We start from the raw sequence: 19364 nt of genomic DNA, 5'->3' as shown, positions 1-19364 counted from the left end.
GTCAAATGTGAATAAATGAAACTGCAGATACCGTCCCATGGATATGGAAGTAGTGATACCATATTTAAAAGGTGAATCACTTCAAGAGAAGAAATTCTCATTTGAGAGTGGTTCATTTGTACAGCAGTTCCCCAAATCACCTTGGATGTCTACAGGCAACATCTAGGCTCCATTTCCCCCATCTTTGTGGGAAGGAAATATCCGTATATCCTCAAATATCCATATTACCCATATTCATATTGAAAATCGCCCTGTCATTTCATAGTTTATTTTCCATTCCAGATTTATCTCCCTATCTGCCTTGTCTATTGCATGTATGTTCTATTTTGACATAGACACTCTTCTCCTCAGTTTGACTATCGCCCATATTGGACCATTAATGCCTTGAATGATTGTTTTAATATTTTTGCTCAAATTATGTTTTATTGAAATTTGACTTGTTTAATTCGTTTTAAATGTGATGCTTATTTTAACTGTTTATTCTTGATGTTATATGATTTGTTGGGCTTTGCCCCATGTGAGCCACTCCGAGTCCCTGTTGGGGAGATGGAGATGGCATATAAAAATAAAGTTATTATTATTATTATTATTTTATTATGACACAGCAAACAAGATAGATATGCTGGATTTCGTATCACAAAATCACAAGTCGAACACTTCCCAAGTGTCTAGGACTGTGTGATGTATTTTCGGATGATGCGCGCAGATCCGAGCAGGGTGGCTTTTTACAGCTGGCAGATCGTAATTTTGTCAATGTCTATTGTTTCCAAATGCCGGCTGAGATCTTTTGGCACGGCACCCAATGTGCCCATCACCACCGGGACCACCTGCACTAGTTTCTACCAGAGTCTTTGAAGTTCAATCTTGAGGTCCTGAATATTATTAATATTATTATTGACACAACGATGTTGTATGACACAGCAAACAAGATAGATATGCTGGATTTCATATCACAAAATCACAAGTCGAACACTTCCCAAGCGTCTAGGACTGTGTGATGTATTTTCGGATGATGCGCACAGATCCCAGTTGGGTGGCCTTTTGCAGTTGGCAGATCGTAATTTTGTCAACGTCTATTGTTTCCAAATGCCGGCTGAGATCTTTTGGCACGGCACCCAGTGTGCCCATCACCACCTGCACTGGTTTCTGCCAGAGTCTTTGAAGTTCAATTTTGAGGTCCTGATAGCGGCTGAGTTTTTCCTGTTGTTTTTCATCAATGCGACTGTCACCTGGGATGGCAACATCAATGATCCAAACCTTGTTCTTTTCCACAACTGTGATGTCTGGTGTGTTGTGTTCCAGAACTTTGTCAGTCTGGATTCGGAAGTCCCACAGTATCTTTGTGTGTTCATTTTCCACAACCTTTGCAGGTTTGTGATCCCACCAGTTCTTAACTGCAGGGAGGTGATACTTGAGGCATAAGTTCCAATGAATCATTTGGGCCACACAGTTGTGCCTCTGTTTGTAGTCTGTCTGTGCAATTTTCTTACAGCAGCTGAGGATATGATCAATGGTTTCGTCGGTTTCCTTGCACAGTCTGCATTTTGGGTCATCAGCTGATTTTTCGATCTTGGCCTTAATTGCCTTTGTTCTGATGGCTTGCTCCTGGGCTGCAAGGATCAGGCCTTCTGTCTCCTTCTTCAGGGTCCCATTCATGAGCCAGAGCCAGGTCTTCTCCTTGTCAGCTTTTCCTTCAATTTTGTCAAGGAACTTTCCATGCAGTGTTTTGTTGTGCCAGCTGTCAGCTCTAGTTTGTAGTGCGGTTTTCTTGTACTGGTTTTTTGTCTGCTGTGCTTTGAGGAGTTTCTGATTTTTGACTTCAATCAAAGCAGGTTCTTCACTTTGCTTTACGTATTCTGCCAGGGCATGTTCTTCTTCTTTGACTACTTGTTTTACTTGCAAGAGTCCTCTGCCTCCTGATCTAGGCAGATAGAGCCGGTCAACATCACTGCGAGGGTGCAGGGAATGATGAATGGTCATGAGTTTTCTTGTTTTTCTGTCCAAATTGTCCAGTTCCATCTGTGTCCAGTTTATGATGCCAGCAGTATATCTTATGACAGGTATGGCCCAGGTGTTTATGGCCTTGATGGTGTTGCCTCCATTGAGCTTGCTTTTGAGAATTTTTCGGACCCTTTGTGTGTATTCTTTGCTGACCACAGTTTTCACATGTTCATGCTTGATGTTGTCCAGCTGTAATATGCCCAGATATTTATAGGCCTCTGGCTGGTGACACCTTATTGTTTGGCCATTGGGCATATTGATGCCCTCACTTTCAATTATTTTTCCCTTCTTCAATGCCACTGTCGAACATTTGTCCAAACCAAACTCCATGTTGATATCAGTGCTAAAAAGTCGGACAGTGTTGGTCAGAGATTGGATTTCAGTTTCCGTTTTCCCATATAGCTTCAGGTCATCCATGTACATCAAATGTGAAATTTTGTGAGAATTCTTAGATGTTTGGTAGCCGAGATTTGTTTTTTGTAAGATTGTTGACAGAGGGATCATGGCAATAATGAAAAGCAGAGGGGACAATGAATCTCCCTGGAAAATTCCTCTTCTGATGTTGACAAGTCCATAGCTTTCATTTCCAACAAACAGTTCAGTTTTCCAGTGCTCCATCATGTTTTCAATGAAGGTGCCAACGTTTTTACAAATCCCGATGGCGTCCAGGCACTTGATGATCCAGCTGTGTGGGAGTGAGTCAAAGGCCTTTTTGTAGTCAATCCACGTCATGTGAAGATTAGCTTTTCGGCTCTTACAGTTCTCCAGAATCATTTTGTCAATTAATAACTGGTCTTTTGTGCCCCTGCTTTTCGGTTTGTTGCCTTTCTGTTCCTCTGGCAAGATGTTTTTTTCTTCAAGATAGTCTTGAATTCTGTCAGCTATGATGCCAGTCAGTAGTTTAAACATAGTGGGCAGACACGTTATTGGCCTGTAGTTTCCTGGTGCTGCTCCTTTTGCTGGATCCTTTTGTATCAGGTATGTTCTTCCAGTTGTTAGTCATTCACTGATACTTCCTTTCTGCAGCATCTCATTGAATTGTTGGGCCATTTTTCCATGTAAACTAATCAGATGTTTGAGCCAAAATCCATGAAGTTGATCACTACCAGGCGATGTCCAGTTCTTGACTTTTTGCACTCGTCTGCTGATCGTTTCAGTTGTTATTTCCATCTGCTCCATTTTGTTTTGTGAGAATTTTCCTTCGAACTCCTTTATCCACCCAGCGTTTTTGTTGTAGTTTTTATTATTTTCCCAAAGCTCTTTCCAGAACTTCGTTGTTGCAGTTTTCTCTGGCTTTATGGTTACTGTGTCTGTTGTTTGGTTCAGACTCTGATAGAACCGTCTTTGGTCTGATTGAAACAGTTGATTTTGTCTGTACTGGATGATTCTGGCTTCATACCTTTCAATTTTTCTGGCTGTTGCTGTAATTTGTTCTTTCACGATTTCCAAAGCTTCTTCAATTTTTCTGGTGTTCAGCCAGTACTTTCGGATCAGGTATTGCTTGATTTTGTCATTCTTCAGTTTCTTCTCTTTCATATTTTTTAGGTTACTTGCATCTGATCTAAGCTTTTTGATTTTCAACTCTAGCCTGACCTTCCACTTTGGTTTTCCAGTCGATTTTCTTTGGGGCTGCCTTGGTTGTAGGAGCCCAAGCTCTTCTGTTACTATCACTGCTGCACTGTAGGCATACTGGTTTGTTTGTTCAATTGATGTTATTTGGACAGTGGAGAGTACTGTATTCACATCTTTCATGAGAGGTGCCAGGTGTCTCTTGGGCACTGTTTTTAGAGTTGGGAGCCGCTGTCTTATTGCATTTGCTGCAGCATGAGCCATGTCCTTATCCTTGAGCTCTTGTTGTCTTGCTGTCAAGGTTCCTGGTGGTTCAGCAGATGTTTCAAGTGCTGGTTTTTCAAATTCTTGCAAAAGCTCCACACTTTCTTCTGGTTCAATCTGTTCCACCATTCCAATTGTTGCTGGAGTCTCTGCTGCTGTGTGTGCTGTGGTCTGATGGTAATTTACTTTGCAAATTTTCTGGATTTCTTCGAGTTCAACTTCACTGAACACTTTGTTTCTGATTATGAATCTTCGTTGGTCAGCCAGTCGGGGTTCTGTTATCTGTGAGTCAGGGTACTCTTGTTTCCACAGTTGATGCATCCTTTTTTGGTAGCCACGCCTTTGAGGTTCAGATTTGTAGTAGCATTTCATAATTGTGCGGTTTTCTGGCATTGTATATTTCTGCCGCTTCTGTGACTGTTCATTTGGGTTTTGATGATTCCGTAGCCCACTTGTCGATGGATGTCCAGAATCAGCAGCATCCACCGCGGTCCTTTTTATCCTGGGCGACGACCGAGCCAGTATAGACTTCGTTTGAGTTTGATTCTCCATAATGCTAATGTCAGGACCCAGGCTGCAGAGCACCAATAACCATGCACAGAGACCAGAATCTATCTAATATCTTTATTAGATCTGACCATGGTGGTCCATGCCTTAGTTACCTCTAGACTGGATTACTGCAATGCGCTCTACGTGGGGCTGCCTTTGAAGACGGCTCGGAAACTACAACTAGTACAACGATCGGCAGCCAGGTTTCTAACTGGGGCAGATTACAGGGCGCGCTCAACGCCGCTGTTTAAAGAGCTCCATTGGCTGCCATTTATTTTCCGAGCCCAATTCAAGGTGCAGGTTATCACCTACAAAGCCCTAAACGGTTTGGGACCCACCTACCTTCGAGACCGCATTTCCCCCTATGAACCCGCACGACCTCTTCGCTCGTCGGGGGAGGCCCTCCTCTCGCTTCCACCAACTTCGCAGTTGCGGTTGGTGGGGACGAGGGAGAGGGCCTTCTCCACCGTGGCCCCCTGGCTGTGGAACTCGCTCCCCAGGGAGATTAGGCAGGCCCCTACCCTACTCTCTTTCAGGAAGAGCCTGAAAACTTGGCTATTCCAGAAGGCCTTCGTTGACTGATCCTTGTGGGATCATGTTATTTACCTATTAAGCAGTAGACCCTCTGGATTGTTTTTAGGATTCATTCAGCACTTTAAGTATTACACCTGCTGTATAATTATCCCTCCCTGATAACTTGATATTGCTTTGCACCTTGGCCTGGATCTTTTGACCCAAATCGGGATTTTAATATTATTGTGTATATTGACTTTTATGACTGTTTTTAATCATGTTGAAGTTTTACTGCTCGGTTTAATGTTTTATCTGATTTGTGCTGTCGTGTCTGGGCATGGCCCCATGTAAGCCGCCCCGAGTCCCTCCGGGGAGATGGGGCGGGATATAAGAATAAAATTATTATTATTATTATTATTATTATTATTATTATTATTAAAGGAATATATAAAGTCAATAAAAACAAGTGAAGAATATAGTTCAGAAGTAGACCTTTCAGGAAAGGTCAAATATAGTCCAGGAAAACAATGTCCAATATGTGATATTAGAGTCCAAAGTTATAATCCAATAACCGAAACACACACTTTGCCAGGCAAAGTGTGGGGAAATGACAGGGTCCTTTAGTCCAATGAAGCTTGACAACAAGGCTGGAAGCAAACTAGATTCTTGGCAACAAGGCTTGATACGTGACTACAAAGACCATAAGCAAGAACAGGGTCCGTGGCGAGGTCCGTGGAACAAGGAAAGCTTGATGCTAGAAAAGGTCCGTGAAACAAGGCTTGGAACTTGGTCCTGGAGGCAAGGGACTGGAGTAGCGTAGTCCACACACAATCTCACTCCACAAGGTGACGAATTGACTCCGCAAGGATTTCTTTGCGGGCAAACACCTATATAGGATCTTGTTTTCCCGCCAAGGAACACTTTCCCTGGGGAACAAGAAACAAAACCCATACTGTGTCCAGATGCATGACTCCTTAAAGTTTCCCAAGGGAAACAGACTTAATCAGCTAATTGTCTGGCAGCTATCCTGGCGCTCCTGCGAGTCGCCTCCCGAGCGCCTCTATCTCGATTATAATAATCCCGGCGAGAAAATGGGGGAGATTTCTGCTCAAGGCTTGTTTGGCTGACTTCTGGTGGGCAAACATCTTGCAGGTGCAAGGGCTCCAATTCTGGCTGAAACGGTGGGAAACCCAAGTTTTCCTCTTCATCTGCCACAATAGTACTGGGAACGGGACTACATGGCCCATGAGTCATCACAGCTAATGGGTTAGGTGCTCTTGGTTCTGCTCCTCAGCTGAGGCCTCTCTGGCTTGGTTGGACCTGCCGGTAGTTACACTACCGCCAGCACAGCCCTCAGTCATCATTGGAGCAGTTAAGCCCCCCCACCACGTCAAGGTGGCACCTGCGGGGGGGATTATTATTATTATTATTATTATTATTAGGAAAGGCACTGGTCACCTGTGAATGTCCTTTCTGCTCATGGAGCCAACAACTACCGTATTTACTCAATTCTAATGCTCACCTTTTCTGACTAAATCACCTTTCCAGTATTAGGATCACAGGTGTGCATTGGATTCACACAATATAGTAAATACTTTTTGGGGGTTTCAGGTTTTGAAAATTGAGGTGCACATTAGATTCGATGTCATATTAGACTCGAGTAAATACGATACTTTATATCAAATTGAAGATAAGATGGTTGCAGAACTACAATTCCAACAAAAACAATAAAGAAGCTTTTTAATCCATTTTTCAAGGACTTGAACTTCTATGGATTTTCTTTCTAGCGTTCCTTTCCCCTTTTTTTTTGCAAGATCCGAAAACATTTTTTTCTTAACACTGAAGCAAAGCAGCCCGACTGTTCCAAATGCAAAAGAAGGGCTGGGACTTTGTTGCATGTTATTCTAATTCCCAAGTTTCACTTCCAGTAAGCAGCTTTGTTCTCCCTCTGACAAATGAACCAGTTGGAATGTCAAGGCTGAGATTTCTCCACTCAGCTTGTTCTTCTCTCAGCACTGGTTCCAATGATTGTTCTCTCCCTTTAGGGCCATTACCAAAACATTAGGGGGCAGAAAATACATTAGCACACACATAATCAATCTTAAGAATCAGATATAAAATTTTATACAGCATTATCACTTCACTTGCTAAAAAGGTAATGGGGGTTAGGGGCGGAAAAATGCAGCGGCAACTTGGATTTCAAAGCGGTTATATAAAAAGACCTTTCGGGTTAGCTGGAGTGTTTGTTGTTGAATAGTCCATTTAAAAATGGAAAACAACCTTTAAACACAGCAAAAAGGAGTAGATGCACAAAGGGAAGATGAAAAATATAAACACCAAAATCTCACAATATCAAGATGCTAGAGGCAGAAGGCTATATACAGTTGGCCTTCTGTATCTATGGGTTCTGCATCCATGGATTCAACCATCCAATTAATTGATTGATCTTGAAATATATTTTTTTCAAAATCTAAAAAGCAAACCTGATCCTGTCATTTTATATAAGTGATAGTATTCCAGTAAAGGTAAAGATTTTCCCCTGACATTAAGTCCAGTCATGTCTGACTCAGGGGGTTAAGGCTCATCTCCATTTCTAAGCCGAAAAGCCGGCATTGTCCATAGACACCCCCAAGGTCATGTGGCCAGCATGACTGCATGGAGTGTTATTACCTTCCCGCCGGAGCGGTACCTATTGATCTACTCACATTTGCATGTTTTCGAACTGCTAGGTTGGCAGAAGCTGGAGCTAACACAGGGAGCTCACTGCACTCCCCGGATTCAAACTGTCAACTTTTAAATCAGCAAGTTCTGCAGCTCAGCGGTTTAATCTGCTGTGCCACTGGGGGCTGCACTCCATTACACCACTGTTTATAATGGGGCCTGAGCATCCATGAATTTTGTTATCTCCAGTGGGTCTTGGAACCAAACCCCATCTGATACTAGGGTCCCATTTTATTTCAGTTCTAGGCATTGCTTGGCCACATTTCCTCCACTGACTAGGATTCACCACTGTTTGAAATGTGAGCATTCGTATATCAAATTGGGTCAAATGTGTGCCCTTCCCCTTATAACTACAGCTGTCCATAAACACAAAATAACTGCACCCATCCTGAAAATCAGGGTCTCATTCACACTGTATAAATATAGCACATTGATTCTGCTTTAAACAGCACTAATTCCATCCTAAATATCCTAGCGATGGTAATGTAAGAAGGGCCATTTCAAATTCTCAAACCTGGAGCTCCATACAACAAACTCAGGATTTTATATAATACGACCACTGAAGTTAAAGTGGAATCAGAACACTGTAAGTGTGCAATGTGGATGGATGCCAACATAACATGTTAACCCTTGGAATAAAATCCCGTTGCCAAGGCATTCCTTTCCATTGCTTATGGAAAACTCTTAAGCAGGCAGTGAACATAATCACATATACACACTTATGGAAAGTGATCAATGGAGTTATGGTTTGAGTAGCCCTTATCCAAAATGTTGGGTCCCAGAAGAGTACTGGATTTCATATTTGTTTCTGAATGTTATTTTACTGTTATTGTTTTAATTATATATGCTGTTGTTGAAAGCGGGTTAAAAATAAATAAATTATTTATTTATTTATTTATTTATTTATTAGCGACATTTATATCCCGCCCTTCTCACCATGAAGGGGACTCAGGGCAGCTTACAAGTTATATATACATACAATAAATTATATTATTAGTATAGCACAATATAAGCACTACATAAGCATTATATATTATTATATTGTATGTGCCGTCACACCCGGACACCTGTAGGAAATTAAGATGTGCTTCTTTCTTTGCCGGGTGAACTGCGGGGACCTTACTTTGAAACTCAGGAGTCCCAGCAACTACGGCCACTCCAAAACGAACATCAAACAAAAGGTTTTATTTTCTAAAAGTTCTTAACAGGCTTGGCACAAGTTTTTGAGGTTACCGATACAAACAGTCAACTTATAAAATCATGCAGATGTTCCTTTTTGTTTTTCCTTTTAGCTGCTGGGTTAACTTCCTCCAAAGGTGAAGAGATCCTGGGATGCTCTTTACCCTAACCCTGAGTTGCTATATTAGAAAGAGCTGGTATTTCCCTATCTACACTCAATATTAGCTTAGAGATGAAGTGGTTAGAGCTTCTTCCAATGGCAGAAAAATCCTGGGATACTTTCTGCCCCAGTGTTAAGTTACTATTTTTAGAAAGAGCAGGTCTTTCCCTATCCAAACTCAGCACCAGTTTTAAAGGCAGAGGTTAGTACTTACGATGGCTTGTCTGAGCTCTGAGTTCTTTTCTCTTCAGTGAAAATCTCAAAATGGAGATTTCATCCCCAGGAAAAAGGGGCAGTCTCAAGAACAAAAGGATACTTTTGCAAGCTGAAAGCAGCAAAGGCTTGCAGGCTGGTTGCAAACTTCTGTTAATAACTAACTATCAGGGTGCTATTTCCTACAACTATGGGACAATGCAAATCAAACCTCTGGAGGACGGAACATTGTACTATTATTAGTAGTAATATTGCATGTAATATAAATATACAATTATAATAGTGTATTATTATTATTACATTGTATTACATCATAATATTATTATCAATATTATATGTATATACAATATATTATAATATTAGTATAGTATAATATGAGTATTATATATTATTATATTGTTAAATTGATATAGGAGACATGGTGGAGAGATATCTTCCTGGCCCTGCCTTCTTTATTCTGGTCCAGAATGGCAGTTAGACCTTTGGGGGGGGGGGGGGCTCCCATCCGATGATATAGGAGACATGGTGGAAATATGTTATTAATAATAATATTAATAGTATTATTAATATTTGTATATATGTCCAGAACAGGACATCTTGGAGATGGGACCCATGTCTAAACACCAAGTTTATTTATGTTTCACAAACACCTTGTATGCATCGCCTGAAGACAAATGTATACACCTTTTTTGTAATACCTTTTGTACATAACACAAAGTGCATTGTATATTGAACCACCAGAAAGCAAAGGCATCCCTCTCAGAATTAGGAATTCCAGATAAGGGATGCTCAACCGCTCAACATTAGACAAGGCATAAATGGCCGCCATAACTATTAGCTATTGGCAGTCTTCTACATAAGTTTTGTTGAATCTCCTTTTCAAACCTATCAATATTAGTGGTCCTCACTTGGGATAGACAATATAATAAGGTTGGAGTACATTCAGAATGAAAGAAAAATGCTCTCAGTGACATGTACAGAACATCAGAACATCCATCAACTGGTTAGCAATGGCGCAGAACATGGTTTAGATTTTAGCAGGACATTGATGTCTCACTTGAGAACAAGTGATGGAGTAGGATGGTTGTTGACTCTGCCTTTTCATCCTTCATCAGATTTGCTCAGCTTCATAATCGTTTTTTTTTAAAGAAGGGGAAATGACCTCTTCTGCAGTGAATGCCCCAAGTGTCCCAAATTTCATCAAGTGGCAAAACTTCCCATTTGCAAGATGTAATAAAGGACATGTGAAATGTTCAAAAGGTTCTCTCTTTAGCATTTGGGACATTGCTCTGATTACTTGACACCTTACCATTTGTCATGAGAGAAAAAGAAAGAGGGGGTGTTAGTTAATGGAAAATCCATTTTGTCCCAATCTGAAACTGGCTTCTCGGAGTAGGAGGATAAGGTGATGAAAAGGAGGAAAAAGAAGCAAAAAGAAGAACCAGAAGATAGATTAATGATTAGATAGATATAGATGATGAAGAAGATAGACATAGAGATGGATAGATGACAGAGGTAGACATTTAGATATGATAGACATACTGTATATACTCGAGTATAAGCCTAGTTTTTCAGCCCCTTTTTTAAGACTGAAAAAGCCCCCCTTGGCTTATACTCGGTGAGGGTCCTGGTTGGCTTATATTTGGGTCAGCTTATACTTGAGAATATATGATATATTTATTATTTTTCTCTGTTATTATTGGTATTATTACATTTATTATTTTTCAATATTATGGTTGCTACTATTACATTTATTTTACTCTATTTTATTATTAATAATAATACATTTATTATTTCACTCTGATCTTAGTATTATTATGGCATTTATTATTTTACTCTATTTATTATTACATGTATTATTTTCCTGTATTTATTATTATTATTACATGTATTATTTTACTCTATTATTATTAAAAGGATACATAAGCACATTTACATTGAAGAAGATGAGAATAATGATTTGATCAGAGTTGGACAGTCTTATCTTAAATTTGAGCTTTATGTAAATATTCAAAAACATTTAACCTACTGATGCTTCAATTAATGTAATTTTATTGGTATCTATTTTTATTTCTGAAATTTACCACCCTCTGCTTATGTTTTCCTAGGGTTTTTTGTAGTAAAATTAGGTGCCTCGGCTTATATTCAGGTCGGCTTATACTCGAGTATATACGGTATATGATAGATAGATGATAGATATAGATACAGATGTTTTTATATGTGGTCATTGATACCTTCAACCATCTTGACCCCATGCTAATGGTGTGTGACCTAATGAGTCCCAGTTTTCATCTATGAAATATTGGACTTGTCTGTCAATTTATTGGGCAGTTCCCATCCAGATAGCCGATCCACGCTGTTATTTTATTTTTACAAGGTCGTTAGCCTTCTTTGGTATGCAATTCTGGTACTTCACCAAACCACAACTCCCAAGGTCCCCTAGCATTGATTCATGGCAGTTCAAAGGGGCTCAAATCTCATTAACTCTATGGTGGTGCAGTGGGTTAAGCCCTTGTGCCAGTAGGACTGATGACTTGAAGTCTGGGTTGCTGACCTGAAGGTTGCTAGTTCAGATCCAACTCAGGGAGAGCGCAGATGAGCTCCCTTTATCAGCTCCAGCTCCATGTGGGGACATGTGAGAAGCCTCCCACAAGGATGGTAAAAACATCAAAACATCCTTGCAGACGGCCAATTCTCTCACACCAGAAGTGACTTGCAGTTTCTCAAATTGCTACTGACATGAAGAAAAAAAACTCTACAGCGCCCCAGGCACAAATATGGGGCATATACACTTTCAAGAGAGTGCACTTGCCCTGAGATTCCACTCCATTGCCCAGAATACTGGGGAAAAAATAGCATAGACACTGAGATTTCAGGGGAAACCTTGAGATTTAGGAACCTTATACTTCATCCATATTGTCTTTGAATTCTCTATGTTCCTCGTAGAATAACAGTAGCAAGAGAGCATATGGGCCATCTAGTCCAACGTCTTGCCATGCAGGAAAAGCACAAACAAGCCCCCAACAGATGGCCGTCCAGCCTCTGTTTCAAAGCCTCCAAAGAAGGCCCCACCACATTCTGAGGCAGAGAGTTCCAATGTTGAACAGCTCTTATGGTCAGAAAGTCCTTCCTAATGTTTAGGTGGGATCTTCTTTCCTGTAATTTGAGCCCATAGCTTCATTGTGTCCTGGTTTCCAGGGCAGCAGAAAGGAAGCCTGTTACTTCTTCCTTTCAGATATTTAAACATGGCTTTAATCAAGATTCAGGAATATAGGAGACTATAATGCAAAAAGATAAAAAAATTAATAAAAATATTTTACCAACAATTACTTATTTGGGCGACAGAAGAGGAACAAATTAAGGAAACTATGATAAAATGGGCCAAAGATATAGGTCATAATTTAAACTTGGAATACTGGGAAAAATCTGGAAGAAAAAATTAAAATATACAGTGGCCATCGATATTAAAAAAAATTGGTAAAAAATGCAATATAGGTGGTACTATACTCCCGAAAAACTAGCAAAAATCAACAAAAAGAACTCCAACCTATGCTGGAAATGTGGGAAAAAATAGGGACATTTTACCACCAATGGTGGACCTGTGAGAAAAAAAATTATTGGAAGGCAGTACTCCAAACAACACAAGAAATTATAGGCAGTAAATTCAAATTAGAACCAGAAATGTATCTATTAGGCTTTACAAACCCAAAATTTAACAAAAATGAAGATAGCATCTTCTTTCACATAAGTACAGCGGCCAGACTTACATTAGCAAAAGTGTGGAATGGGAAAAGACTTCCAACCACAGAGGAATGGCTAAGTAAAATATGGGATATAATTCAAATGGACGGCTTAACACAAAAGTTAAGAGAAGGGAAAAATAAAACCAACTGGACATGCTTCATAAAATTCATGAGAAAAAGAAGAACAAACCTTATGATAGACCTGTCCCATATATAAAAAAATGATCTAAACAGAAGGAAACTAAAGAAACTTTAAGATAATGAAAAAAAGAACCTCCAAAGCTAAGATGGGAAGTCAAACCACAAACAAGAGCACTACTGTGTTTTTATTATATATATATATATATATATATATATATATATATATATATATATTCTTTTTCCCCTCTCCCCGTCCCCCAGCTTTTTCTCTCTCTCCTCGCTACTTCCTACTATCTCTTAAGTTATTATTTGTTCTCCCACTTTCAATGTACTATATTCACATGAAATAAATAAAAATTATTTTTTAAAAAAGATATTTAAACATGGCTTTAATGTCCCCTATGAACCTTCTCTTTTGTAGGATGAATAGATTCAGCTCTTTAAGATGCTCCTCAGAAGAATTCATGGTCTCCAGACCTTTGATATTTTTACAATCAATATCTCTTTTGAACTGTGGTGCCCAGAATAGGACACAGTGTGATTCCAGGTGGAAGCAGAATCGAGAGGCACCACAACTTCCCTAAATCTGGACGCAGCCCAAAATTCCATTGGTTTTTTTAGCTGCTGCATCACACTGTTGGCTCATGTCCTACCTGTTCTCCACTAAGACTCCAAGATCTTTTCCACCAAGTTCTCCTACAAGTTTTGGGATCTGTAGTTCCTATGGCGATGCCAACCCCACATTTCCCCCATCAGATCCATCATTAGCAAAGAGGAGAACCAGTTGCATGTAGAAGAAAGCAACTAGTAGAAACTGTCAACTGTAAATCCGACTGTGCTAGCTGGCATAATAACAAATGTAAGGTGCTGAAAGTTCTTGCTTTCCTCTTTCGCTCAAGGATAAATTACAATCAAGCCTGGAGTCACATACCTGAGGGTCTTGGATGCTGGTGGCTTTCTCTGGCGTGATCAAGGAGAAATTGTACGCAAACAGCAACAACAAAGCCAAGGGAACCATGTACAGCTCAAAATGCCACACCGTGACCAAAAAAGCCTAGGAGAAACAAAGCAAGGCAGAGAGCATTGTGGGAGATGGTTAGCTCATTTGTACTTCCTAGAGAAAAACAAAACACAAAGACAACAATTACAAGGCAAGGGAGATGGAGGAGATAAAGCTTTGGAGTCTTTCTTCCAATAAATATGCATTCTTGAATATCAGCTAACCTTTGATTCCCACCTTGCTTTTTGCTTTGATGAAAGGCAACTGGTTTTAACTCTCTCTCTCTTATTTTCATCTGAATCCTCCATAAGGTCAGTTAGCATCTCTTCATCCTTGAAGAGGAAGCAGGAGGTGGAAAACCTTAACTTTTGCTGCTTGCAAGGGAGCTGAGTGTTTGCTTCTTGTTTGTTTAAAGGTTGGGTGCGTATTTGTTCTGTCAAACCCCTGGCAAGCTACATCTGCAGCAAATGCAAATGGCTTGCTATGTTGGAAGAGAAGATCCAGCAACTGGAGGCCCCAATCTCTAAACTTAAAGACATCAGGGAGAGTGAATATTACTCGGACACAGCCCAGAAGACCATCATCTGCTCATCTCCATTTCTAAGCCGAAGAGCCGGCGTTGTCCATAGACACCTCCAAGGTCATGTGGCTACTGCATGACTGCATGGAGTGCCGTTACCTTCCTGCCAGAGCGGTACCTATTGATCTACTCACATTTGCATGTTTTCAAACTGCTGGGTTGGAAGGAGCTGGGGCTAACAGCAGGAGCTCACCCCGCTCCCCAGATTCAAACCACCAACCTTTTGATCAGCAAGTTCAGCAGCTCAGCAGTTTAATTTGCTATGTTACGGGGGACTCTCAGCTGTATGATTTTATAAAAGGTCCTATTAGAAGGGTGCATTACTTAAAACCGAAAAGCGAACAATGAACTTCAACAGAAAGGAGGAAACCATGAAAATGAACAAAATCTGGCTACCAATATTTAAAAAAACCTCAAAAATCAGAACAGTAAATAAGGAGCAGCACTCTGAAAAAAGAAGAATTCCAAGCATGAATCAATCAGGGGCAGCTAACGACTCTGAACAAAGGATTCCCCCAGGCCAGGATGTGAGTCTGGGAAGGCCATTTAATGCTAACAAAGGTGATTAATTACAACATTCACACTGGTCTCCAACAGACAAGAGTTCTCTCCCCCCCCCCCCCCCCGCACACCTAGGATCTTCCACAGTTTAGTTTCTCCATGGACCTCACAACCTCTGAGGATGCCTGCCATTGATGTGGGCGAAACGTCAGGAGAGAATACTTCTGGAACATGGCCATACAGCCCGAAAAACACACAACAACCCTGAATAATGAATATTTCTAATAAATAGCATTACAAAAATGTCTAACCCAGACAACATTGGATATATAGGCTAGTATACTCTAAATCTCCTCCAAACACTATTTGGACTGAATAGCTTTTGTGTTCAATGGTAAAGTTGTACAGAGGCACCAAATGTGAAGCTGACGGCCTAACCAAATGGGCACTCACATTCATTACATAATATAATATGTTGTATATACAGTAGAATCTCACTTATCCAACACTCGCTTATCCAACGTTCTGGATTATCCAACACATTTTTGTAGTCAATGTTTTCAATACATCGTGATATTTTGGTGCTAAATTCGTAAATGCAGTAATTACTACATAGAATTACTGTGTATTGAACTACTTTTTCTTTAAAATTTGTTGTATAACATGATGTTTTGGTGCTTAATTTGTAAAATCATAACCTAATTTGATGTTTAATAGGCTTTTTCTTAATCTCTCCTTATTATCCAACATATTCACTTATCCAACATTCTGCCGGCCCGTTTACGTTGGATAAGTGAGACTCTACTGTACATATAATATTGATAATAATGTTGTAATGTAATACAATTTAATATTAATAATACAATAATATTAATTATAAATTATATCTTACATGTAATATTACTAATAATATTACAGTATAGTGGTATAGTACAATATAGTAATATGTAATGCTAATATTATGCTACGATTATAATATAATTTATTGTATATACATATTATTTGTAAGCCGCTCTGAGTCCCCTTCGGGGTGAGAAGGGCGGGATATAAATGTTGTAAATAAATTAATAAAAATTGGCAGTGTGGCTCATACGCATCTATGTGCAATGCACATCTGTTTGTGGTTCACGCCACATCCATGCACAACGAGTGTATTTCACTCCCAACCAAACAATTCTTGTAGAGCAATTCAACATGTGTAAGATACTGATAAGATCCCACGCAGGATTTAATACACAGTTTTGCCTTCAGACAGTTAGCAAGTCATAGATATCGATGCCAATGGTGTGTGCTTGTTTGTACACTTTTGCATGGCCACATGTGCTTTCTATATGGATTTGAATGATAGGCATGCCTCCGATTTGAATATCCAAGAAATTGCCGCCATTACCATTTTAAAGGCAAGGAGACTGGAACCCTTCATCTTTATTCCAAATATCCAATGCTGGAGGAGAGACTCGGCTTTACATGTTGAAAGCAAGGGCAGGAGGGAGAGAAAGCTCACCCGTCACAAGCGTTTTAGTAATTAAACAAATGCGCATAATGAACCATATGCCCAACAGGGGCCTCTCCTTCATGTGGGCCAGATTTTTATTTGAATTTTTAATTTTTATATACAGATGAAACACTGAGCGCGATGCAGCCGCCATGTGAGTTACTAGAGGAAGAGGGGAATTGTCGATACGTGAAGATGAGCACAGCATCCTTGGACGATGATGTGTCTAGATTTCCCTATTTAAAGAGACAAGCTGGCCTTTTTTATTTTAAAAAAATCCACATCCTTCTCTCTTTTAAGCAACTGTTTTAGGCATCTGTTCAAAGTCTCCATGAAAGAGATAGTGACAGCTTTTTAGGCTGAACAGCCCAACAAAAAACAGAATGCCGTCTGCCAAAAATGAAGAACCTCCAACATACCCACCCCACGGGACAAACAACAAGGATTCTTCTGCTTTTTTTTAAAAGACCCACCGCATGGCCTCCTCTGCTCCAGTTTTTTGGGAAAGCTGCCTTTGAAGCTACAGCCAAAACGTTGGAGAACAATAAGTCCCGAGCTTCAGCTTTGAGTTCTCTCTGAATTCCGAAGATAGAAAAGTTTCATTTCCTGGCTGCCCTGTTCCTTAGATTCATTGCCAAATTAATGCAATTTGGCACCACTTGAACTGCTATGGCTCAATGCTATGGAGTCCTGAGAGTCATAGTTTTACAAGGTCCTGAGCCTTATCTGCCCAAGAATGCTGATGCTTCACCAAACTACAAATCCTAGTCTTCCGTAACATGGAGTCCTGGCAATTCATGTGGTGTCTAACTGCATTAATATTTAACCTTTGGGTATAAATAGCTAATAATAATGATGATGATAATAATAATAATGATAATAATAATAATAATAATAATAATAATAATAATAATAATAATAATAATAAGGAGGAGGAGGAGGGCCTGATTCTGACAGCCCAAGAACAAGCCATTAGAACCAATGCCATCAAAGCCAAAATCGAAAAGTCGATGACAGATCTGCAAGGAAGCAGATGAAACAATAGATCACATCCTCAGCTGCTGCAAGAAGATCGCACAGACAGACTACAAGCAAAGGCATAATACTGTTGCTCAGATGATTTATTGGAACTTGTGCCACAAATACCATCTGCCTGTGACAAAGAACTTGTGGGATTACAAGCCAGAAAAAGTTACAGAGAATGAACATGTCAAACTATTCTGCGACTTCTGAATTCAGACAGACAGAGTTTTGGACCACAAGACTCCTGATCTCACAATTGTGTTAAAAAACAAAGTATAGATTGTCGATGTTGCAATCCCAGGTGACGGCAGGATTGAAGAGAAACAACTGGAAAAGCAGACACGATATGAGGATTTAAAGATCAAACTGCAAAGACTCTGTCACAAGCCAGTCAAGGTGGTCCCAGTGGTGATCGGCACACTATGTGCAGTGCCGATCTTGGCCCGCACTTAAACACAATTGGCGCTGACAAAATTACCACCTGCCAGCTGCAGAAGGCCACCTTACTGGGATCTGCACGCAATATTCGCCGATACATCACACAGTCCTAGACACTTGGGAAGTGTCCGACATGTGATCCAATACAACAGCCAGCAGAGTATCTGCTGTGGACTCATCTTGTTGTGTTTCAAATAATAATAATAATAAATATTATTATTAATAATAATAATAATAATAATAATAATAATAACTTTATTTATATACCGCCCTATCTCCTCAAGGGACTCAGAGCAGTTTCCAACACAACAGTAAACATACAACAAGTTAAAACATACAGCAATTAAAATATTATACACACAAACAGGAATGCATAAAATAATAGTCATAACCAAGAATTTAAAACCTAATGACAGGGCTCCACCAAAGAATAAAGCCAATACACAATAAAAACACATTATCCTACACAGGGAATGCAACTCCTTGCTAATTTGGTTCATGAAGGACGCAACATATCATTCCTGCACTTTTCTTCTCACTATGAGAAAGTTTTCCAAAACTGCAGTTTTGGGGGACTGTTCCCAGTTCAGGACTTATTCCATAAAAAATCTGCACATCCTGGAATTTTTGCACAGAAAATACTATTTTGTAGGAAATTTGAGCTTTTGTGCAGAAGATAGTATTTTCTGCAGAAAGAAGCCTACTGGAATTTTTCACAAAGCAATCCCAGTCTTGTGGAAATTCTTATCAGTACATGATTTCCCCTTGTCAGGATTTTTGACCACCATGACAAAATGTTTGGGAATCATGGAAGTTGTCGTTTTGCAAGGCCTTCACCAAACTACAACTCCTAGGATCTGCAGTGTCGATGCGTCCTTATGCTCTGCTCAAAGTCACCACTAGCCTGAGGAGAACTGGTTTCATCTAACCCCAAAATAGTCTGACTGAAAAAGGTGGGTCGGATACATTTCCATAACCATGTGGGTTTGCTTATAACACAATTTGCAAATGAATCATTTCTCCTTCCATTTGAATTACCCGGTGAGCAATGTGATAATGAAACACTTCGATACTATGTGGATTCTTCAAATAGGCTAACAATTAGCACCAGGCAGTTCCAATTTTAATAGCGTTCCTGTTCAGCTTAATAAAATGCTTATTGGAGTAGAAAAAGTCTCACATTTTGGGGGTGGAGTGTTAATGTGTGTGTTTTAAACATGATTTCTATATTATAAATATAATATATGATGCATAAATAACACACACACACACAC

At 39.8% G+C, this 19364-nt stretch overlaps 1 protein-coding gene across 2 annotated transcripts in view; it reads right to left on the bottom strand.

Annotated features, from left to right (window-relative positions):
* Window positions 1-19364, bottom strand: part of mctp2 (multiple C2 and transmembrane domain containing 2) — a 118708-nt gene that overhangs the window by 28537 nt on the left and 70807 nt on the right. For both annotated transcript variants that reach the window (XM_008118852.3, XM_062962984.1), the window contains one exon: window positions 13985-14107. In XM_008118852.3, coding sequence (XP_008117059.2) covers window positions 13985-14107 — 123 coding nt within the window. The remainder of the gene's footprint in view (window positions 1-13984; window positions 14108-19364) is intronic.

This window comes from Anolis carolinensis, unplaced genomic scaffold (assembly GCF_035594765.1).
Source record: "Anolis carolinensis isolate JA03-04 unplaced genomic scaffold, rAnoCar3.1.pri scaffold_11, whole genome shotgun sequence".
NCBI lineage: Eukaryota > Metazoa > Chordata > Lepidosauria > Squamata > Dactyloidae > Anolis > Anolis carolinensis.
This window is presented reverse-complemented; position numbering and strand designations above follow the sequence as displayed.